General features: G+C 50.2%; 2 protein-coding genes across 6 annotated transcripts in view; both read right to left on the reverse strand.

The window, feature by feature from the left end:
- Positions 1-77: 77 nt before the first annotated feature.
- PIM2 (Pim-2 proto-oncogene, serine/threonine kinase) lies at positions 78-6331 on the reverse strand. Its single transcript, XM_027091258.1, has 6 exons — positions 5890-6331; positions 5645-5754; positions 4865-4915; positions 2600-2972; positions 1986-2162; positions 78-1888 (listed from the first exon to the last, which is right to left on the reverse strand). Exons 1-6 carry the CDS (start codon positions 5948-5950, stop codon positions 1725-1727), a joined length of 936 nt encoding a protein of 311 aa, XP_026947059.1. The 5' UTR covers positions 5951-6331; the 3' UTR covers positions 78-1724.
- A 1529-nt stretch (positions 6332-7860) lies between these two features.
- Positions 7861-24193, reverse strand: part of OTUD5 (OTU deubiquitinase 5) — a 28099-nt gene continuing 11766 nt past the window's right edge. For 3 of the 5 annotated variants that reach the window (XM_027091249.1, XM_027091253.1, XM_027091251.1), the window contains 7 exons: positions 16726-16790; positions 16482-16638; positions 16237-16385; positions 12416-12619; positions 10737-10938; positions 10535-10648; positions 7861-10223 (listed from right to left, as the gene is read on the reverse strand). In XM_027091249.1, coding sequence (XP_026947050.1) covers positions 10099-10223; positions 10535-10648; positions 10737-10938; positions 12416-12619; positions 16237-16385; positions 16482-16638; positions 16726-16790 — 1016 coding nt within the window. In that variant the 3' untranslated portion in view covers positions 7861-10098. The remainder of the gene's footprint in view (positions 10224-10534; positions 10649-10736; positions 10939-12415; positions 12620-16236; positions 16386-16481; positions 16639-16725; positions 16791-24193) is intronic. The other 2 variants (XM_027091250.1, XM_027091252.1) reach the window with 2 other exon arrangements.

The raw sequence follows: 24193 nt of genomic DNA on the forward strand, positions 1-24193 counted from the left end.
GGACAAGTGAGTCACCATTAAGAATGGAAAAGTGAGAAGTGGGTAGGTAAGCCAGTAGGTGAGAGGTTTACAGGTTAGTTGTTTTTTGCCACGCTGCCTGGCTTGCATGATCTTAGTTCCTCGACAAGGGATTGAACCTGGGCCACCGCAGTTAGGACTAGCACCTAGTCCTAACCACTGGACTGCCAGGAAATTCCCTAGGTTAGCTGTTGAAAGCAGGGCAAGAGAAGGTACAACTGAGGTCGGGACAAGTGCAACTATGATAAAATAGGGCAGGGCAGGTAAGTCAAGAGTTGAGGAAGTTGAAGTGAGCGGGATGAACAGGTAAGAAGACAAGGAAGAGGTGAAAAAGGTAGAGGCAAAACAGGTGACTCCACCTTGGACGTTATTAGAAAACAAGGAAGGGCTAGGAAGATTCCTGTCAGCGCTCAACCCCCACCCTGCCCTCACCAAGCCCCAGAAAGGGCTTTTCTTCTCCCATGGGGAAGGTATTTCCTCCCCTGGGGTTGGGGGAAAGGAGTTTTTTCTGCCTCTGAGCTGACCATCTTTGATTTGGGAGTGTGTCCCAGACATCTTCAATGTCTATGGTATCTCCAAAGCAGCCCTTCTGCACATACGGGGTGCTACATAAGAGCTGAGGGGAAAATCAAGTTTTTCTTTCACCTTAAATGAACCCATAAAAGATCTTCAGGATGGCACCACAAGACTGAGGCTTCCCGTGGGCAGAGAGGTCCAATCCATCTCCCTCTTGGCTCAGCATTCAGTAGATGCTCCACGAATGCCTCACCACATCTACAAATGGCCAGTCGCTTCTGATTCTATTACATTTATTAAATAGTGGGTTTCCACACATGGCTTTTTAAATAATCCAGGCGGGGGAGAAGGAAGAGGAAGATACAGTTGGAGCTCTCCTTCCCCAATACATAAGTATTTACATTTCAGCAACTGGACAACCCTGGCTCAGAAGGAGGCAGCAAGAATCAAAAAAAGGTGGAGGGTGGGGCCCTAGGAGAACAAACAACAAGACATTTCCCTCACCCCATCCCCCCCAAAACCATCCACCCCATCCTAGTGGACTCTAGTAGTGTCCATCTCCCATCCCCTCCCAAATCATGAAAGTGGGGTTTCTCCTCACCAGAATAAGAGCACTTGGGATAACAGAGTAGGGTCCCCTCACACACACACACAAAAGCCCTGGGACAACAATAGGGCTTACCTCCCCCAGAATAAACAACCCTGGGCTGAGGTAGGCAAGCAGCTTGACTGAATATGGGACCCTAGGCTAGGGGAAAGTGTCCCTTTGCTAAAATAAGAGCCGCTGGGGTATTGGAAGGAAAGCACCCTTGCCCAAGTCAGAGCATTTAAACTAAGTTTGTGTGGTGGTAGCAGGAGGTGCCAGTGTAGGGGTTACTGCTCATCAGAATAAGAGCCCTGCAGGCTCAGAATGTAATTTCAACCAAATAAACACCCTTAGCAAAACAAGAAGCAAAGAAGGACCCCCTCCAGAATAACAGAGCATACGTTCTGGGAGGAAGGCTCCTTAGCAGGATTGGGATAGGGACTAGGTAAACTTGGCTTATGTCTTCTGACACCTGATCCCCAATCTCTGACCCTAGTAACACTGGATTTTTAATGACCTGTAAAACCAGATCAACAGATGTCCATCTATCCCTGTGGCGTGGCCATGGGATGGCTATTCCAACTAATGGGGGCCCTGGCCAGGACTAGGGCAGTAGGGACCAGGCCAAAGGGGTGGAACTCCCTTTGGGAGTGTTGAGGGATGCATCCTCAGCTGGTGTCTGCATCCAGGGGTCCAGCAGGATCTCCTCCAGTGTGGGTCGGGCAGAGGGTTTGGGGGCCAGGCACCGGCGGATTAGGGCACAACAGTCTGCAGATCAGAAGCACACAGGAGATTAGCAGTGAGTTGGGGGCACCAATCCCTGGGAGGGATGAAGTCTGGTGGGCTAGGGTGGGTGGGGCCTCACCTGGGGAGACGTGGGCAGGGAAGTGGAGCTCAGCCTCCAGAATCTCCTGGTCTCTCTCAAAGGGAATGTCCCCACATACCATGTCATAGAGGAGGATACCCAGTGACCAGACAGTGGCTGGGAGTGCGTGGTACTGATGACGAGAGATCCACTCCGGGGGGCTGTACACCCTTGTCCCTGCACATAAGCCACAGGTTAGACCATTCTCTGATAATGCCCTTCTCCCATCCCACCCTCCCCAGGAAGTATGGTTGCTTCACTAGAATTAAGAGAACTCACTGTATGAGCAGGGTCCCCTCACCAGAATAGAAGCTCAATGGAATAAAAGCACTTAAAAGGTACAGTAGGACCTCCTTACCAGAAAAAGAAGACTCAGGATAATAGCAGGATCCCATCATCAGAATAAGAGCCCAGAACAAGATCAGGGCACTGTCAGAAGATGGACTTATTAGAGAGCAAGGCTTGAAAGCCCCTAAAATTAAAACTCAAGAACCTTATAAAGGTGTACTATAGATCAAGGGTTACAGGATACCCCAGCACTGGAGGTCAAATGTCAAGAGGCCAAAAAGATAAAAGGTGAAAACTCCCCCCACAGAGATTTAGGGAAGCCTTACCATCAAAGTCAGTGTAGGGTTCATCATGAAGCAGGGCGCCAGAACCAAAATCAATGAGTTTGGCACAGCCCCGGCGGAGGTCCATCAGGATGTTCTCATCCTTGATGTCACGATGGACAACTCCACGGGCATGGCAGTGCCGAACAGCTGCCACTACCTGGGCAAAGAGACAGCGGCTTCGGCCTTCACCCAACGGGCCCTGCTCTGTGATGTAGTCAAAGAGATCCTGGGCAGGCAGAGGCCGCTCAAGGACCAGCATGAAGCCCTCTGGTGTCTCGAACCAGTCAAGCAGGCGGATCACACCAGGGTGTCCACCACCTGCACCCACCTTCCATAGCAGTGCCACTTCCAGTGGGCATGTGACTGAGTCTGACTGGGGGGGGGGAAGCAGGGAGAGAAAAGAGAATACAGACATCAGGCTAGCAGCTTTGAGGCTGACTTCTCGCCTGAACTTAAATCATAGCTCCTCAGCCTCCTGACTGTGTGGCCTTGAGCAACCTGCTTCCTTCCCTGGGCCTCAGTTCTCTCATCTTAAGGGCTTAAACTCACATAGCCATTGGGAAGGTGATTCAAGCTTAAGGCTATGGGGTGGGGAGGGATAAATTGGGAGATTGGGATTGACATGTTAGCACTACTATATGTAAAATAGATAACTAATATGGACCTACTGTGTAGCACAGGGAACTCTACTCAATACTCTGTAATGACCTATATTGGGAAAGAATCTAAAAAAAGTAAAAGTGGATATATGTATATTTATAACTGATTCACTTTGCTGTACAGCAGAAACTAACACAATATTGTGAATCAACTATATTCCAATAAAATTTAATTTTAAAAAAGCCAAAGCCTTTGCACATCTGGCATGTAATAGGAGCTCAGTTCATTTTTGTTTTTGTTTTTGGCTGTGCCACTTGCAGGATCCTAGTTCCCCAACCAGGGACTGAACCTGGGCCACAGCAGTGAAAATGCCGAATCTCAACCAGTGGACCACCAGGGAATTCCCTCAGGAAATGTTTGAGGAATAAATGAAGGTGGTTCTTAACAAAAGGCCTTCAGCAGAAGCAAGTGATAAACACTATTATGTAGTAATTTATCTGTTTTGTCCACTGACATCTGTAAAGAGACTAGAATAGTACCTTACACACAGTGTTGCTTGATAAATGTTAAAAATGTTTTAAATAGATAAAAGCACTTTATAGCATAGAATCTGACGCAGTTAGCACTCAATAAATACTATTATTGTGTGATGGTTTGTCTGCTTTGTTCATTGCCATAGCTCAAACACTAGAACAATGCTTGGTAACAGGGCAGAGCTCAATACATAGTTGTTAAATAGGTGAAAGCAATTAGTAGAAAAGGACTAGCACAAAAAGAGCTCTCAATAAATGTAATATTTTGCCAAGTGCCTAGAATTGTACCTGGCACGTTCTAGGTGCTAATATACAGTTGTTAAATAGCTAAAAGTGATTAACTGCAAAGGAACTGGCACAAAGTAAGAACTCAATAGTGTCATTATGTGATATTTTGTCACTGTCACCAAGCATCTAGAACCGTGTTGAATGAAAATACTTAGTGGAAATTGGAACACAGTAAGCTTTTATGATGAAGCAAAGTCTGAGGCATACAGTCGGTACTCAATAAAAGGCATACATGTTACTGGTCACAAAACCCGCCCCACTCTCGAAGCCCTGCGCGGGCACACGGACTGCCAGAAGCAGCCTTCCTGCCTGAGCTGGGGCCCTCTGCCGGCCAGTGCACTGACTTGCACAGCCGCAGACAGGTTTTCTCACGGTGATGAAAATTCCGCTACTGCGCAGGGGCACCTTCTCCCTCTGGGTCCCACAGCCTGCTCAGGCGCAGTTTCCCCAGAGCCCGCCAGGGGGCGCTCCCGCCCCTACAACTTGCCCAGACCCGCCCTGTTGTCCATTAGCGCTCTAAAGGCAGAAGAGAAGCAGCCACCGTCACCATGGCAACCAATGACCTCTGCCCCTCTTTCCTCACCAGCATGCCCTGCGGGCAGCCCCTGAGGCAATGTTTAGAGGCTGAGAAAGGAGGGTGGGAGGGGAGAATCCAGGGCTCTAGGGGAACTGGGGTGAGTCAGAACTGTATGGAGGTGTGGATATCACCACAGGGGAGTAAACATGGGCTGGTAGGAGTGTTCTCACCGTTACAGGGCCCAAGGAGTTATACAAACCATAGAAAGGCGAAATCCATCGTCAGAGATGGCGTCGCCAGGTCAAAAAGGACTGCAAAGATACTCACCCAGGGGGACCAGCCCAGCACGCGATTCCGGGGGATCACTTTGATGGCCACCTGAAGAAGCGGGCTGAGGTGAGGGAGCCAGCACATGACCCTCAGACCTCTCCCGGTCTGGACCCTCACCCTAGTCTTTCTGGTCCCAACCAACCACTCCACACCACAACCCCAAATGAGCTGGTGCTTCTCCCCTGCCCTCCAAGTCTCCAAAACCAAGTACACCTCTCCCACCATCTTTGGCCCTGGGCTCTTCCTTCTCAAGGCTTCAGGACCCCTCACTCCACGTGACGAGTTCTGAATTTCCTAACACCCCAAGCCCTCGATCTTCCCATCCAGCCCCAGGACACCCCAACCCTGTAGGGGGGGTCCTGGTCCTCACGGCTCCACCCTGGACACCTGCCTCCAAAATCCCAAAAATCTCAACTAGGTCCCCACCTTCCCACATATATACACCTCTCCTGGATCGCAAGGTCTAGAGTCCTCACGACCCGCCACTCTCCAGTCTCACTCCCTGGACTTCCAGATTCCTTGCCCTGAAACACCCCCTTCCCACACATACCCACCTGGACCGCCACACACACACACACACAGGCGCGCGCGCACACACACACACACACACACACACAGGCGCGCACTCAAGACACCCTCAGCAACCCGGATCCCGGCCCTCATGACCCTACCACTCGCACACTGTAGGCTCATTCCCTGCTCAATTAGCATCCCAGCCCCGGGGCTCCCGCCGCTGCCACACACACCTGGCCCTCCCAAGACCCTCGTGGTGGATACCTGGAGTCGGTCTGTGACGCGATGTCCTGCGAAGACGGTGCCAAAGCCCCCCTTACCCAGGAGGGGGCCGAGTCGGTACTCGGCCTCGAACGCTTCCCGATCCTTGCCTCCTACGCAGGCGGAGGCGAGGAAGTCAGGGTGGCGGCGTGCTGAGGCCGGCCGCGACCCTCTCCCCCTCCCCCCGCGCCGCCCTCAACCACTTCAGCCCGCCCGGCCTGGTCGCGCGGTAGGGGAGCCTCTCTCACCTGGCGGCGGCGTGGGGGTCATGGGGGCCACCGGGAGCCCCTGCAGAGGCTTAGTCAACATGGAGGAGGAGCTGCGCAGATTGAGCCCGCTGAGCCCGCAAGGCGTGGACGCCCGGGGCAGCGAGGCCGGGGAACCAGGACTGGGGGGCGCCAGGATGGAAGGTAAGGAAACTGGTGGCCCAGAAGAGCCGGCAAACAGCGCAACCTTAAGATTCGCCGCGCGCGCCAGCCCCGACGCTACTGAGACAGGGCACTAGCTTCCCGAGAGAGTCGCCCCGGGCGACGGCCCCGCCCACTTGGCTTTGATCAATCCGGACGCAGCACCTGCTGTACCCCAGCCAATCGGAGCCAGCCCTTATTTGCATGCCACCCTAACGTTTCAAGTACCCCCTTATGCAAATACATGCCCGGATCTTCCGCGGGGGCGGGGTCTGCATGCAAATGAGGGGGCGAGTGCGAAGAGGAAACTGGTTTTGGGAATCCCTTTTGCAGCAAGCGCGTTTGTTTTGGTTGTTGCGCGGAGTTGTTTTTATATATGTGTCTGTATGTGTATATATAAACTTAAAAAAAAACCTGCACCGCCTCCTTTCCTAGGAAGTTGGTTGGCCGCCGCTGCCTCGAGATTAGCGCGGAGATAACGCCAGGCCTTCTAAGGGTTCTAAGAATCCCGGCCTGTGGTTATCCAGGACCCTGTCTCCGGAAGGGTGCTCCTCAAACCAGGACCAGAGCCCTCTAGGCGCCCGGCGGCCTCCGCCCGGAAACTGAAGCCGGGGATCCTGGAAGAACCTGTTCAGCCGTCAGGGAGGGCTAACCTCCCTGACAACCACCTCAGGGGAAGCGCTGGTCCAAGGCACCGTTCCCATGCCCGGAGGCCACGGCCTGTGGGGTGTTTGTGGAACCCTTAACGTAGACAGACCTGGCTAGACCCAGCCATGAACCCAGTCAGCAGGTCTAGAATCTGGAATGGCGGGGGGGCGGTTCTTGGGGTTGGGAGCAAGCCAGAGTAGTGGTGGCTTGGGGTGTGCTTCTGGATGAGAGAGACAGGGGCTACGAGGGCTCGGGGAGGTAGTAAAATACCCTCAGTCACAAATTTGGGAAAAATAGGCCTCATGCTGCAAATGGACAGACATGCACTCCAAAGACACACACACAGAAGCAGCATGTGAGAAATACACAAACACATACGGCCAGACACATTCACATGAACTTGTCCTAGACACACATGTACATATGTACTGTCACACAGAGGCTGAAATCTACTGTCAGGCAGGCATGCTGCCAGAAAATTATGTCCCAGAATGACACCAGAGATGCACTGTTACAGAAAGGCACTCCAGATAGATTCACATAGACCTACACTGCCATGTGACAAAGACACAGAAATGTCCTGTCAGACATACCGCCAGAACTTGTCACAAAGATACTGGCACCATCAGACATACAGTGTCACAGAAAGACTTGTACTGTCCCAGAAATGAGACCCAGAGTCTGTCACAGGAAGAAACACAGATGCTCAAGACACACATGCACTGCTCCAAAGGCAGACATATACTTAAGTGATAGAGCCACAGATAGGCAGTGTCACAAAAACAGACATGGATTGACCCAGTCACAGTCACAGACACACACACACACACACACACACCAGCAGACATGCAGTGTTGTCACTGAAACTGTCCAGAAATAGCTACCCAGAATCTGTCACAGGAATACAAACGGACATCCACCCTATCAGAAAGAAACCACAGATGCCCTGTCACAGACAGACCCACACAGACATGCACTTGTCTCAGAAACAGACACAAACTGTCAGAGATAGAGTCCCACACTCAGTCACCATCTGACACACCTGGAACTAAGCCCTTGTCACACACACTAGAGAAAGACACTGTGAGATGCACAGAGACTTGGACTCACCACAGTCTCTCACACACACACAAACACCCAAAAAGCAAATACACACATGTACTCTCCCTTATTCATCCAACATTTATTAGGGGTCTACTTAAGCCTGCAAGGCCCTAGAGGGGGTGCAGATATTAAGAGATACACAGATAAGTCAGGCATCATAGCCCTTGCCCAGGAAGTTGACAGTACAGTTACTGGGAAAGGAGTAAAGACATATTTGTAGATAGAGGTGAGAATGTGGACAGGGTCACACAGGACTTCTCAGGAGACCCTCTACCCATCTTGAAAGACAAGGTTGGAGGCTTGGGACAGAGGAAAGGCAAATTCCAGGCAGAGGCCAAGGAAAACTGGACAGAGCGGCAAGATGAAGTAGGCAGGGGCCAAATGGTGCAGAAATTTCAACATTAGGATAATAAATAATACCTGCTAACATTTGAGCTCTCAGAACGTGGCAGGCACTGCGCCGTCGTACATTATGTTGACCATATACACTCTCTCAATGCTCACAACCAGAGAGAGCATGAGGTAGTAGACATTAATCACCCCTGTCCCACACATGGGACACTTGAAACTCAGAGAGCCTGTGATTTGACCAAGGCCACATAGTTAGAAAAAGCCGAGGTTTCAAACCAACTCTCCACACATGTGCTTAACCAGTGGATTCCACAGAGACACCCTGCAGACAGCCATACCCTCACCTGCAGAACTGGACACACATCCTTCCACAAGAACCCCATTATTGAGGGACATCAAAGACAACTGACAAAACCTGAGGGCCAGCCATCCTTCTCTGCCTTGGCTTCACCTAGTCTAGGAAGGGCAAGGACAGAAGTGTCCAGAGAACTGGGGAACATGAACAAAAAAAGGTTTAGCTATTCCTCGGTTTCTAAAACCAAGTGTGGGGAGGTTCCCCTCTGGTCGCTTCCACTAAACTCATGTTGCTATGAAGCAACCGTTGTGGCTGACCAAAGCATTTCCTAATCAAACAATCACAAGGAAAGAGCAAACATATTGGGGCGAGAGGCAGGCAGAGAAGTTGGAAGTTCAGTCCCTGCCTTTAAGCTCACAGTTCTCTGCTCCCATCACACTCCAGGAAATAGAGTGGGCAGGCTACATCCTGTGCCAATAGTGAGGCAAGGACGATGGGCAAAGACAGAGCTTTCTTGGTGGTAACAGGTCCAAAAGCTGGTTTAGTAACCAGTGAATCAAATATGAACAAACTCTGGGCCCCCAGAGAGACCCCAAGGGAGAGCATACGGCCCTTAGAGGTCAAGCCAAGGTCTGTGCCATCACCGCCTCTGATCAGAGGCTCACCCACCCCGTCCCACACAGAACAGAGGCGCTCAGGGGAAACTGACATTTGGTTTTATTGTGCCAAGGACATTACAGATGGCGGATCTTGCTGACACCTGCAGGGCATGGGTGCCCCATCTGCCAAGGCTGCTCCCACCCCCCACACTCAAATCCTGGGCGGTGGCCATGATCCTCAAAGGTGCCCCCCACCCCGAGATTCCAAAATGACTGGTGGTGGTGGTGGAAGCATAAGGAATGCAGCAAGGTCAGAGTCTCATTGTCCAAAGCCCACTTGACACCTGCCCCCCCTTGCCCTCCCACCCCACCCTGGCTCACACTAGACCCTGCCCGCCTCCACAGAGCTGGAGGCCAGGGACATCAATCACATCTTCGTGCCCCGTGGCCTGCCTGCCCCCAAACCAGAGAGATGCCACTTTCATAGAGCCAGTGCTGTTGTCTACATCACTTTTTGATTGGTTGATTTTATAAGATAAAAGTAACGTTTTAATAAAGAAAAAGTTCAACATTGAAGGCTCAGACATTCTTGGGGTACTGGGAAGGGGATTTTCCCACTTCTTCCTCCCACCTCCCCGGCATCATTTGTGGTGGGGTGACAAGTTTCTGATCTTGGAAGGAATCGGGGACAAGGAGACTTTCCTCTGTCTGAATGTCTCTCCTCAGGGGCTGCCTGGCTGCCAGTTGGTTTGTCTCTGTGTGCCTCTCGCCTACCTTCAGCACCCTTGCCCGAGTCCCCTGTGGAATGCAGGGATGGTGCTGTGCAGGGGGCAACAGGGCACATCAGCTGGCGAAGAGACAGGTGATGATGGTGGTGGCAGCGATGAGAGGGCGCGCAGGGTGGGCTAGCCGGAGGGAAGTGGGGAGGAGTGAAAGGAGGGGAGAGAGGGAAGAAGGAAGAAGGCAAGAGGGAAGAAAGCCAAAGAAGGTGGGGTGGCACCAGAGGGCAGGAGTGTGGGGGTTGGGAGATGGTCTCCAGTCTCTGGGTCTCCATCAACTCTTGTCTGGGGGTGGGTCTCTGTGCACTTTGTTTTTCTTCATACTGTCTAGGTATTCCTGTTGGGACACTGCCAGCACCGACGCTAGGATCTCATCATCATCCCAGTCGTTCAGGCCTGCTGGGCAAGAGGAAGGGAGAAAGGATGACAGAGCACTTTAAAGCCTGCCTTCTCCTTGCCCTTTGCTGATCCCTGGCTCTGGAGAGATCCCATTCAGGCCCCCATCACTCTTTTCTCTAAGGAGAAGACTCCTCTGGGCCTACAAAACCCCACTCAGATCCGCCTCTGGGACAGACTCTTGGACCTGAAAAATTCTCTTTTCCTGGGGAGATGGCCAGAGGCCCAAGAAGCCCCCTTTGCAGGACAAGCTGGTTCTGCCATCTCTCCCCAACTCCCAGCTGGCCCCTGGACCATAGACAGAGGAGGCTTACCAAAGGCAGAGGGGGACATCTGCTGAATGAGGGCCCGGCACTCCAGAGTAGGGTAGAGGGACACGAGGGGAGAAGTAGCCCGGTCGGCCCCTGTCGAAAACTGGCTGCTCGTACCTGGGGCAGATGGACAGTCAGAGGCAGGGCTCAGGACCTAGGCAGGACCTCCTGACCCCTGCATGCTCCCTATCAGCAAGTCACTGACCTGGTGCACAGGGTGAAGGAGGTTTGGCAAGAGCTAAGACAGTGCCTGGGGAAGGAGGCTTGATGCCCAGCTCGGCATGCAGCTCAGGGTGCTCGGGTGACGAGGCTGAACTCCGCTGCCTTGGGGACCGGCTGGTCCACTCCTCCAGACCACTGGAGGCTGCTGCTGTGGCAGAGCTGCACGTGGCGCTGGCTTTCCGGGGCTGCAGTGAGCAAGGATGAGGAGGTAAAGACCAACACCAGTCGCAACCCTCCTCTGCCCCATTCCCAAAGGGCTCGCTCCCTCCCAGGATCCTAGCTATGATATAGCTTCTACATAGGCCACCACCATTCCTGTTCACACAATGGACCACAGGATGAAGGTAAGCTCTTTTAAAGCCCCTCTCACACCCTTACAGCCAATCTGACAGGAAACCTGTTACCTCCACCTTCAAAATAGATCCAGAATCTATCCCCTTCTCACCCCCTCCCTTGCCAGCACTGTCGTCAGTCACCAGAACTGCTATGGTAGCCTTCTCCTTTTTGGTCCCCTGCTTTCACCCTTGCCCCCTAGACTCCATTCTACACTCAGCAGTCAGGAGGATCCTGTTAAATCCTAAGTCAGATCCCACTCTTTCTCTGCTCACAACCCTCTCATGGCTTCTGCCTCATTCAGAAAAAAAGCCAAAGTTCTCACCACAGCCCACAAGCCCCTTCCAATCTGGCCCCACCGCCTTCCGACTCCATCTACTACTACATTCTCTTCTGCCACAATGGCCTCCAGGCTGCTTCTGAATCACACCTGGTGTGCACTTACTTCAGGGCCTTTGCTCTAGCTGGGCCTCTGCCTTCCCTGGCATAGGCACTTAATCCCCTCACCTCTGCAAGCTTTTGCTCAAATCTCACCTGCTCTGAGGCCAACCCTGACCATGCTATTTAATACTGTGAACTCCCAGCCCCACTCAGTCCTACTCATCCCCTTTATCCTGCTCTACATCTTTCATGCATACCACCTCTCAATTAATTTATTCATTATGTTTATTTTGTTCCACTCTGCATAAATGTAAGTACCACAAGTACAGGGATCTGGGACTGCCCGGCTCACCAATGTACCCCTATACACTGAGAACAGTGTCTGCAATAAATATTTGTTCAACGAATTACTCAGCTCTTGCCAATGTCTATTAATCACTCTAAACTCCTTGTGATTCCTCAAATGCCTGGCTGTCATGCCCCACTCCCTGCCCTAAAAATTCAACCTTTCTGTGTGGAGACTGACCAGAGCCCTCACCTTCACTGGTCTCCCAGCCAGGGTCAAGGGTCCCACTGATGCATGTGTTTCCCTTAACAGACAGAATCACTGAGGGTGGAGTGGGCCAGACCTGATTTTACATCCTCAGCACACAGCCTGCCACACAAGAACATTCAGCAAGAGCCTGTCCCTCTGAAACTATCCATGAACCCTGCATGTCACCATCAGTGGCTGCCCTCCCTCACTCCTTAAAAGAGCTAGTTCTGCACAAGCGTTGAGAGTTCTAAGGCACAATGCCAAGACTAAGGCCAAGATAAGGTACAGACGGGGCTGGGAGCTTCCTTCTCTCCCAGATGCCAAAACTGCTTAGTTTTTTTCTGCCTGTTTGTGGGCAGAACGTGGGAATTAACAGGTTCTTAGCCAGGCTAGTGACAGACCCCAGGACCCACCTGGCTGGGGCCACGGACTTGGCGAGCCTGTTTCTCCTGATCCCTCAGCCACTGCAGGTAGGACTCCCGAGCCACCTGCTCCTCAATGGCCTCATTTGTGGCCTCCCAGTCTGTGGCCCGCTTCTTGTCTTCCAGCATCTGCTGTTCAATCCACGACTCCTCCGATGTTTTTATGGCATTCTTCATCAGGGACTGCTCTGCAAACTGCAAGGAGTGGGGGAGGAACAGTGATGTGGGCTGACACTCTGAACTCTGGCCAAGAGCCAGAACTGGCTCAGGGAGGTGGGCCCACAGGCCCGCAAGAGAGGAGGCACAAAGGCAGGTACTCTTACTAAGCAACCCCCTGGGCAGGCTGCCTATTCATCAGGGGCTGGGGGAAGGCAGGTTTGGGTTGTGGGACGTGTCATTCCAAACTCCTATACTCAGAAGCTCTGCTCCCAACCCCAAGACACCTCAACTGAAGTACTAAGTCTGGGGCAGTCAGGTGTTCTCCAGCCAGGGCTAGAATTTAAAGAAGCCTCACCCAGTGACGACTCAGTTGTTGAGGCCTTCCTCACCTATGCCCAGATGGGACAAGGAGAAAAGATCACCCGAGAAGTGAGCTCTGTGTGCACAGGGTAGAGGGACTATTGGGGCATTTAACTGGACAAGAGAACAGTGTCAGCATGGTGTGAGGTGCTATGAGTTGTGGAACACTGTGTGAGAGTGTTCTCTGTCAGGCTGTGAGACATAACAGATTTTTAAAAACGGAATAATGAAAAGTATCAGTGCATATCCCAGGGAATAAATGTGAAGTATTGCTCAGTGAAACTTATTTTAATGCACATATACACACCACACACCAATGTGTGCATGCACTAAGTAATGATGTAAAATGTAATTTTTTACCCATGGATAACAGTCCAAAAAGAATGTAAAACTCTGTTAGAATAAGCCAATTAAAAAATGGGGAAAAAATCTAAACATACAACTTCAAAGAAGATATACAGATGGCAAATAAGCCCATGAAAAGATGCTCAACACCATTTGTCATTAGGAACTGCAAATTAAAAATAACAACAAGGTACCCATCAGTTAAAGATATCAGTAAGAACTATAGCTTCATGTAGATATGGATGGTTACATATAGAAATATTTCTAGATACGTGTATACACACAGGTTAGTATATACACATATACTTCCTTGTTTTGTCAGCTGAAAGGGCCTAGAAACAAGGATACCCCAATAGCAAGGAGCAAACTCAGCACTCAGATGCTGGTTTCTAATAACATTCTCCAATAAAAGGAACTAGGACTCCTTGGAGAAATGGCTGGTTCTAGGAATGGGGCAGGAAATATACAAGGTGAGCCTGGAGCACCTTGCAGTGCCAGAAAGTAAGTATTCAAAACAAAATAAAACAGGGACTTCCCTGGTGGCGCAGTGGTTAAGAATCGCCTGCCAATGCAGGAGACACGGGTTCAAGCCCTGCTCTGGGAAGATCCCACATGCCGTGGGGCAACTAAGCCCGTGCGCCACAGCTGCTGAGCCTGCGAACCACAACTACTGAGCTTGCGTGCCACAACTACTGAAGCCTGTGTGCCTAGAGCCCGTGCTCCGCAACAAGAGAAGCCACTGCAGTGAGAAGCCCGTGCACTGTAACGAAGAGGAGCCCCCGCTCGCCGCAACTAGAGAAAGCCCGCGTGCAGCAACGAAGACCCAACACAGCCAAAAATAAATAAATTAATTAATTAATTAAAATAAATAAATAAATAAAAGAAAAACGAACAAACCAAGAAACACCCCACGCTCCCAAAACACACCACCACAATGATGGGGGTATGTCAGAGACGCAGGAACCAACAAAAGGAGCTCCCAATAGCCAAAATTGGAAAAATTTGAGCATCAAATAAAAATACTATTGGATTATAACCCAAAGTGTAAAAGTATTAAAGATATACCCATCAGTCCACAATGATACAAATGATTGAATAAATTAATAATGGAGGATAAGAGACAAATCTCCCTTGCAGAAGAATTCCAAATAATTTATGTAGATACTCTGCTCTCAAGAAGATGGAGTGTATCCTCTTTTTTTTTTTTGGCTGTGTTGTGCGGCTTGTGGGATCTTAGTTCCCCAACCAGGGATTGAAGCCAGGCTCTCGGCAGTTAAAGCACGAGTCCTAACCACTGGACTGCCAGGGAATTCCCTAACCCCACTTCTTAAGTGTGGGCTGTAAATGACTTCCTTCCAAACAGTACAGCATGGAAAAGGGGGTGGTGTGGGGGAAGACTAATTTTACAGTGGAGAAAACTTGATAAACGCTACTCTGCCAGATGATCAAGGTCGACATCAACAGTTATAAATCACGTTCACAGTATACACTGTTGATATGATGTGATGAGAATGGCACTTTACCACTGTGATCCTCCTCCCTGAAACCCACAGCCCCAGTCTAATCATGAGAAAAACATCAGACAAATTCCGAAAGAGAAACATCCTACAAGATAGCTGACCAGTACTCCTCAAAACTGTCAATGTCACCAAAAACATGAAAGTGTGAGAAGCCATCACAGACAGGGGAGCCTAAGGAGATATTATGACTTTAGTTAATAATGATGTGTCAATATTCGTTCATATATTGTAACAAATGTATCACAGTCATCTGATATGTGAATAATAGCAAAAATGTGTGCAAGGGGGAGCAGGGTATATGGGAACTCTTTACTATCTTCTCAATTTTTCTGTAAATCTAAAACTATTCTAAACAAGTCTACTAAAAAACAAACTTAGGGCACTCACATTTTTAACAAAAGGAAAAAGAAAAGATACATATGATCAAACCACAGAAAGTCACGGATGAATCTTAAGTGTACAGTGTTACTTGAAAGAAGCCATTGGAAAAACTACATACTGTTATGATTCCAATTATATGACATTCTAGAAAAGGCAAAACTATAGAGTCTGTAAACAGATCAAAAACAAGGAAATTCAGAAAAACTGTCACAGAAATATGGTCTTTAGTTAATATATCAATATTGGTTCATTAAGTATGACAAATACACTATGCTAATACGTTAATCATAGGAGGGTATATGGGAATTCTATAATCACAATAATTACATAAATCTAAAACTGTTCTGAGATTAAAAATTTAAAAACCAAAACCAAAAAACCTTTATGCTAGAGGGTGTGTTGGTGTTAGGGTGTGTTTCCTAAAATGAGGCAGGAGCACTTTCTGTTTGTAGGAAGTGAAACCTGAATAGAAGATACCAAAATCCCCAGCAGACAACTGTTTATGAGACAGAGAATCAGAATCTGTCACTGTGTGCTGAGAAAATGTACTGCCACCTTCTGAGCACCTATTAGGCACCAGGCCCAGTGTTAGGCACTTTCTGTATCGGCCAAGCTACCAAGTCAAATTACTTGTACAATCTGCCTTAGGTCCCAAGCCAGTAAGTTGTGGGGCCAGGCCTACACTCCAAGTCTCTGTGACCACAGTTGTCTGTACCTGCTAAGGTTCGGAGGAGGATCCATGTGGGTGCCAAGACACCCAGACCAAGCCCTGGCTCACAGTTCCCAAGTGTGACTCCATATCCCCAAATGCCAACCCTTAACAGGCACAAAAGATGGGTGAACCAGCTCAGACAGGCAAACCAAGACCACAGAATGAGCCCTGAGAGATCACCTTGGGTAACTTCCTAACTTCACAGAGGTGAGACCTTACGGGCGACTCAGAGAGGGGACAGGATATTTTTGTGGGCTAGGGGCAAAACTGAAACTCCAACAGAGATTTCTGGTCTCTATATCCAGCATCCATTCTGGGCATGGGGACCTGCTTACCCCCGGTTTGAATGATGGCAGGCCCAGCCCCACGCCAATGGTGGCCTTGTTAGGATTCACCACTGAATTGTAGTGGATATTCCGATGGTAGCTGACACGGATGGGTTCATCCTCATTTTGATGGATCCCATGGAATGTGTTGATGGGTTCTGCAGAGAAAGAGAAGGAGGGAGCATCCACAATGGGCTGGGTGGGGCAGGCTCGGACCAGGCGTGATCAGTCGCTCACCAACACCACAGAAGTACCTGTGCTGTACTGGTACACCTCCACGGGCCGGTTGTACATCTCTGCCATGGCCTGCATCTCAATGTGGTTGCCATGGCAGTTGTTTTTCCGCTTCCGGTTGATGTAGGTGGTAAAGTCCTCTGTGACATAGTTAGAGAAGTAGTCGGCATTCTTCATCTGCAGAATAGATCAGAGGAGCAAGCTCTATGTAGAGAAGAGATCCTCCCACTCTGCCCCCGCCCCAAGGTCTCTGCAAAGTCTCACCAGATAGTCCATGCAGTGCTTTCGCACAACCTCATGCATGTCCTGGTCTCCATACACCTGGTCAGCTGTGGGGACAGAAGGAGAGGCTGGGGTCAGAGCTGCCACCAAAGAAGAGTTCTGAGTCACAGAACATCCTTGGGGGTGGAGGGCTGGGGGCCAGGGAAATGCCCTTTCCTACCCTAAGGCATGGAGAGTTCTTGGCCTTGTGGGCTGGAATAGGGTCATGAAAATAGAGGCAGGCAGGGACAGTCTTTAAGAACAAGAGTACAGGTAAGAGGGACACAACCACAGGCCTCTTGAGCAGATGACTTTGTCAACAAACATTTTAAATCCCTAAGTGGCCTTAAGCACCTTCAATTCCACATACACCCCCTTCACTTTTCACATGAGGAAACTGAGGCTCGGGGAGTTTGTGGCTTGACCAAGGTCACACAGAAGTCAAGTCTGTGACAGATTCAATTCTATAATTCAGTTTCCTGACTCTCAGGAGTCAGTATGGCCTTTATAAGGTTAAAAAAAAAGGAAAGGAAAGGAAAAGAAAAACAACTGGGCTCTAAGCCCAATTCTGCTAGGTACTAGTGAGCAAAATGACCAGAGGCAAATGACCCAAGTGTTCTGACCTTCATATGCCTCACGTGTAACATGGGATGGAGCTGGATGACTTCCTGGCAGGGCTCTCGTGGGATTAATGAGATAATAGGTGTGAAGTGACTAGCACTGGGTTTGGGACAGAGCAGTCACTCAGAGCCCCCTTTCCTGTAGTGGGGCCTGAACGTGCAGTACTGTGAAGGTGATAGAGGTGAGTAAAATCCTGCCCCTATCTGCAAGAAGCATGTATTCTATAAGAGAGATAAGACACATATGCACCTAACTTAAGCTTAATTCAGGAAAGGCAGCCTGTGGCCCAAATGGTCCAGGCATTATAGGGTTTTGGTCACAATAAGAACTAGGCTCCCTCTGCCTCACTTAAGGATGTTCAAACATGCTGTTCCCTTTTCAAGACATTATTTCCATCCTCCTTGTCTGCCTACTTATCAAATATCAATGTATTCTTAAAACAGTTCCCCACCCTCCAGAGCACCTCTTATCACCAGATTTATCAAAGGTGCGTACAGACTTCATCTGCCTGATCACACTGGGTTCCCACTGAGGGCAGAGGGCAGTTCACATCCAAGTCCACCCCCAGCTCAGAGCCTGATGCAGTGCAAGAAATTGGGAACAGTTTGCTGAGTGGATGGGAAGGCTGCGGGAGCCAGGGAGCCTTCTCCCTGAGAAATTAAAGTGGGCTTGAAGATGAGGCACGCCTTATGTCCACTGGCTAAGACGAAGAGGGAATTTCCCTTTGTCTCCCCAGACCGTTGCTCTGACGGGATCTCCCTGGGGCACTGGGGCAGGGGCAGGGGCAGGTCCTGCAGGGAACACTGCAGAGTTCTTCCATGACAGCCAGTCTACCTCTGTGAAGAATCGCTAGAAGAACGCCTTCGCTGCCCTCCCCTTCCTTCCCTGGAGGGTTATGTGAGATAAGGAGAAAAAGGCCGCTCGCTCTGAGATAGAAAACGGGGCCCATGCCTGTCTCACGTCCTCCTGGAGGTGCAGAGACCTGAGAGGGATGGGGAGTGGGGGCTGTGAAGGCGCGAAGGGGTAGTCCCTTCACCGATGTAAACAAGGATGTGGGTTCTGCGGCCACACTCTCCCCTGCCCCACCCCCCAGCAGCACTTCCAGCAAGTCACATGCCCTGTGCACAGGCTGGGGGCCCCCTGTCGCTGCCTTTCTTAGAAGCCAGGACCACAGAACCCGCTGTGGCTGCCGGAGCTGCCCGAGGAGCTATTTCTGTAGAATAAACTTGGGGTGCCAAAGAGGCAGTGCTGTCAGCAGCTGCAGTAAACAGGAACTGAGACAGGAGTGAAGGGGTTAAAAAATAGGGGTTGGTCTATCAGGCTCAGGGAGGTGGCTGAGATGTTCCTAGGGAAGGGTCAACAGGCATTTCCAGGCCTGGGAGGTAGATCTACCCGACCTAGATGCCAGATGCAAGAAGTTGGGGGAAAGAGGGGAGACTGTAGACAGGGAAGGGAGTTGGGGGAGAACCTTCCCATGAGGGTCCCCCCATTGCCCTGTCACTGACTCCTTTGCCTGACAGAAAGGCTCTTCTGCCTCCTAGCTATGTGGCACTGGAAAAGGCCTTTAACCACTCTGGGCTGCAATGTCCTTATCCATAAAGTGGGGGAGATAACTCCTCTTCCTCTCATGGGGCGTTGTTAAGACTACGGGGATGGTCTGCCGAACACCTAAAGCATACTAGGTGTTCAAGAGCCAGGGCTCCTGTTTGTCATAAGGAGGACGATGACTCCTTCAGATAGCCAGCCACCCACAAGTCAGCTAGAATGTCACCGGAACCACTTATTAAGCCCTTCCTCATTTCTGTTGCACTTCATCAGCCAGAGGAAAGCCCCAAACTCAAAGTCTAGGTTGTCCCTCCTCATGAAGGCAGAACTGGTTCTCTACCTTTGCTGAATCCAAAGGTCCACAAGCCTACATTCTGTGCCTATAGTTCAAATCTTCAGCAACCAAACAGGCCTCACAAAATGGGTTCCTTACATGTGGGCAAAGTATGACCTTCTCTACTTATCTATAAAATGTAAAATACCACCTTCTCTACGGTACATGTATTTAATCACAGCTTTTGGGAGGGGGGAACCCACCTCACTGGTTATAAGATGTACCCTAGTTTGGGGATCATCAACATGTAAGAAAATGTGCATCTCTGAACCAAGGAAACGGAGCAACAGTACCTTGCCAATGAGGGAGAGTAGAAGGATCTTTTGAATGACATAAGGCAGGAAAAACACCCAGTGCAGGGCTAAGAACACAGAAATCCTCACTCAGGAGATGCTTGTCTGATTTTGCCAGCCCTACCTCTGTCCTCCAGAAAGCCCTCCTCCTCCCGAGAAGGTGGCACATGGAACCAGGGGCTGAGCTGGATTTCCCTGTGGAGTCTAAGGTGGAGGGAAAGGGCCCAATGGTCCTGCAGAGGTAGGGGAATTCACAGCACTTGTTTTGATAGAAACCGAAACTCCTCCTCTTGCTGACACTGCACTTGGCAATCTGCACCTGCTCTCCCCTCCCGGAGTCCAGCTGAAAGGGGGTCTCCACTACCTCACCTCTGTCCCCAACCCAAATAGGGCTCAGAAATCCTCAGTACAATACTACAGTTGGTTCCACCAAGGCCTTTTCACATTCTAACTCATTCCATTCTTACCCAAAAAAACCCTACTTTCCACAGGACAGATACTGAGGTACAGAAATGTGGCATAGTTGGCCCAAGGTCACACATTTGGGAGGTTGAAGGAGAGGCCAGGCTTTCAAGGTGTAACTGGTAACTTCAAGCACTGACGCCCCAGGTGACATTACCACCACTCCCAATCCAGCTATCACCTTAGCCACCTGACTCTCTAGGCCAGGCCTGATCCTGACTGCCTCAGTTTCCCCACCAGCACAAGCAGGAATCAGCTGGAACGCAGGAAAGGCCTGAAAGTGGGCAGAGATTACAGATATCAGGGGCTGTACCCCTCACTAGGGCCACAGAGGTCAGCATGAACTTTCCCTCCCCACACCCTACTTCTGTCCTTTCTCTGAGCATACAGAGACACCAGCATAGAAATGCATATGTGCATGCACACAACCAGCAGATCCTGCCAAAGATGTTCCCTGAGGCCAAATACCCATACAACAACCCTCACAACTGCAGAGAACTATCGCATCCAACAAGTAGATGCCCTTGCCACCAACCAGGAAAGACTGAAGGCTGGACAAGATATGAGGCTGTACAAACTGAGGACCCCTCCACACCTCCTTCCTAGCCTTTGCCACGGGGCCTGATGGAAGCGGGGAATAGCCAATAGCTCTAACAGACTTGTCTCAACCTCCCTCCCCTGCTGCCTGGGGGAAGGTCCCCCAAAATGTAGTCACTGTTTTTTGAGGAATTATGTGGAAGAGCAAGACAGGAGAGCCTGGACTCTCTAAAGAGTTTAAGGGGAACTTCATTAGAGGTCCAGTGATTAAGACTCCATGCTGCCACTGCAGGGGGCATGGGTTCAATCCCTGGTCGGGGAACTAAGATCCCACATACTGCATGGTGCAGCCAAAAATAATAGTAATAAATTTTTTTAAAAAATAAATAAAGAGTTTAAGTACAAGGCCCTACAATTTGTTTTAGAGGCACCTGGGGATTACCTCCCTACCAGGCTGCTGCCTGCCTGCCTGCCTACCTGCCTGCTGGAAGAGCCACAGCGAGTTCCACTGAGGACAGAAAAGGAAGCTTGGTGTGTGCAGGGAAATCTAAAAACAAACCACACGAATGTGTGTACAAAGCAGTAGGGGGAGACAGGACCTGCTCTATTCCCTGCTTCTCTCCTGGCCCAGTGGGAACCCTGGCCCCACTGAGGAGATGAACCAAAAATAAGGCCTCACCTGCCTGTCAAGCAGCTGTGGTGCATACCTGGCCTGTGGCCCCAGCTACCCCAACTGGCACACCCTCAGCGGGGGAGACAGCAGAACTCAGCCCTCTCAATAGCCTGGTCTCTGAGATGCCTGCTCCTCTACTCAAGAATGCCCATTGCAGGACCTCCCTGGTGGTCCAGTGGTTAAGAATCTGCCTTCCAATGCAAGGGACGTGGGTTTGATCCCTGGTAGGGGAACTAAGATCCCACATGCCGCAGGGCAGCCTGCATGCCACAAATAGAGAGCCTGCGCACCACAACGAAAGATCCCGTGCACTGCAACTAAGACCCGATGCAGCCATAAATAAATAAATAAATAGATAGATAGATAAATAAAATGCCCACTGCAAAGATGGGAACACTGAAGGAGGCAGGGCAGAGAGAGGTCAACAGAAGCTGGTGTACATGGTGGCCCATGGGATTCTTCTCCTTCTGGCCTGGTTCAACCTCAAACACCAATGTTCTGATACTGGCTGTGTGACCTAGATAATAAGGCCCTGACTTTCTCTTAAGGCCTATTTCCCTTTTATAGAAGAGTCAAAATTGATCTAAGATCCATTCCTCCAATGCTGATAGTCCACGTTCCAAGACTAAAAGGTCCAGAGCAGTGGGCCTCGCTAATGTTTCTGGGCCCCATCACTGTAACGTGCACAGTCCCAGCTGTATCCCCAAGGCCCACGCAGACACACGCACATGTGGCTGCCACTCTGCCCACAGAGGCTGAGGCCAAGGCCAAGACCAGGGCCAGGGCCAGGGCCAGAGGTTTTTGCTGAGTCAAAGCCATATAGAGAGAGGGAGGGAAGAGAGATGCAGACTCACGTTTCCAGGAGGAGGTTATCTGAGCATAGCAGAGGCAGGGTGGACCACAGGATACCTCTGGGACCCAGGCTCCCAATTCCACTCCACCCAAGCCTGTGCCAATGCTCATGAGTTCCCAACAGGTGGTTGTGGAAAAGAGAACTGGGCACAAGCAGTGGATATTGGTTCACACTGGGGACACCCAGACCTCAGAGGTAAAACAGAGGGTAGAAACCCACCTGCCTCAGGATTCCTAAGAGTAGAGGACCACAGGTTCCTAGCTGGAAGAAGTAAGACCCAGAGAGGTCAAGGAATAAAGCCAAGGTCACCCAGCCAGTTGACAGCTAAGCTAAGAAGCTAGGGCTTCCCTAGGGTCATAGAAAGAATGTGTCCTTTGGACACCTCTTGGTTCCCATGCAGTTCTGCCACTAATGACCCTGAGCATGTCACTTCCCTTTCCTGAGCCTCAATCTTCTCACCTGTCTCATTGGATAATGATCGCAATTTTGCAGGTGAACCTGAAGCACCCTGAGGAATGCCTAGCAATCACTCGGGGTCAAGGAACAACAGAGTGGTCTCTATGTTGGTCCCCCCTCCAATTCCAGCCCTCAGTTACGTGGTCCTTCTACTATTCAATATGTGGCAGCCTGTAGCCCTTCTCACCAGAGCCTAGGGTAACTACCACCTGTCCCTGTCCCAAGCTAGGCTGGAAGCAAAGGGGCAGCAGAAAGCTTGAGGATAAAGTCCCCTTCCCAGGCACATGTCCTGTGCACTCTGCCCCAGGGAAACCTCAAGGTGAGGCCTAGAGACCCGGGGATCACATACTTCTCAGGGAGAGACCGTGGGGCTTCTGAGGTTTTACGAAGAAAACCCAAGGGCAGCCCAGTCAGAGGAAATGTGTAGCCATAGTGCTGATAGGGAAAGGCCTTCAACCTGTCATGGTCAGCTCTTCCTGTAAACTTAGGCCCCTTACTGGAAGGCCCCAATGAGGGGGAAGGGTCAGAAGGTGTTTGGGGAGAACAGCTAGATGGACACACACTTAAATTTTGTTCTTGACATGGGTTACTGCCAAGCCAGGTCCTCACCAGGCCCAAGGTCTGCCTCAAAGACCACCCAAGATCCAGATGCCCAGCTGCATTCTCTGACCCTCACTCCACCAGCAGCCTTGCTTAGCCCACATTCAACCTAAGGTCTCGGCACAGGCCTAACACCTCATGGGCCCCCACGTCTTCTTTCTTTGCCTTCCTTTGGTCCAAGATGCCCCCAAACCTAGCTCTTTCTCTAGGAAACATCCCAGGGAGAACATGGACTTGAGCCACAGGGATAGGAAGGTTGGAGTTTTCCCAGCCCAGCAGATTCCATTGCCTGAACCTCTTCTGCCTGGTAGAATAGGGAGGCAACCAGTCACCCCACCTAACTTTCTTTCACCCACTCAAACATTTGTGGCTCTGAGGCACCACTAATAATAGCACTCAAGCTTTATCAATGTTATTGTTCCATGAGAGTCTACCAAGTCAGGCACTAAAGGGATTTACTAAAGTAATCTCATTTAACCATTATAACACGACATCTTTTAGCCTCATGGTACACAGGTACCTGAGATACAGAAAACAGGCTCAGGGAAAAAAGAGGGGCTTGCCCAGGGGCACACCAAGAATCAGTGGTAGAGCCAGAAGTGGAGCCTGAGTCAGTCCAGCCCACCAACAGACATGATGGGTCTGCACAGACTAAGAGAATAGCAGACCCAGAAGGGATTCAATGAGCCCTTCAGAATCAACACCATTCACAGATGGGAAAATGGAAGTTATGAGTCAGGGGAAGAACTAGAAGAAAGGGCTTCTGACTCCCAGCTCAAAGCTCCTATTGGAGGGCACTTTTCCTTGGGAGATATCAGAGCTCCAAAGGGAGGATCAGATCACACTCCCAGCTTCCTTTGGACACCAGCACAGGACCTCACAATTGCTTGTTGAGTCAGAGATTCAGAGCCAGAGAAGCTTCAAAGATCTAGCTCAGACTGGATAGTAGATGGTATTAAGGAATTATTAATTTTGTTAGGTATGATAATGGCATTTTTGTTATGTTAAAAGAGAAAGAGAGGGCCCTTATCTGTCAGAGAAACATACAGAAATATTTACAAATGAGATGATCCATGATGGGGTTTTGCTTTAAAAAT

Source organism: Aethalodelphis obliquidens, unplaced genomic scaffold (assembly GCF_003676395.1).
Source record: "Aethalodelphis obliquidens isolate GAN/ISIS:26980383/991018 unplaced genomic scaffold, ASM367639v1 scaffold71, whole genome shotgun sequence".
NCBI classification, from domain to species: domain Eukaryota; kingdom Metazoa; phylum Chordata; class Mammalia; order Artiodactyla; family Delphinidae; genus Aethalodelphis; species Aethalodelphis obliquidens.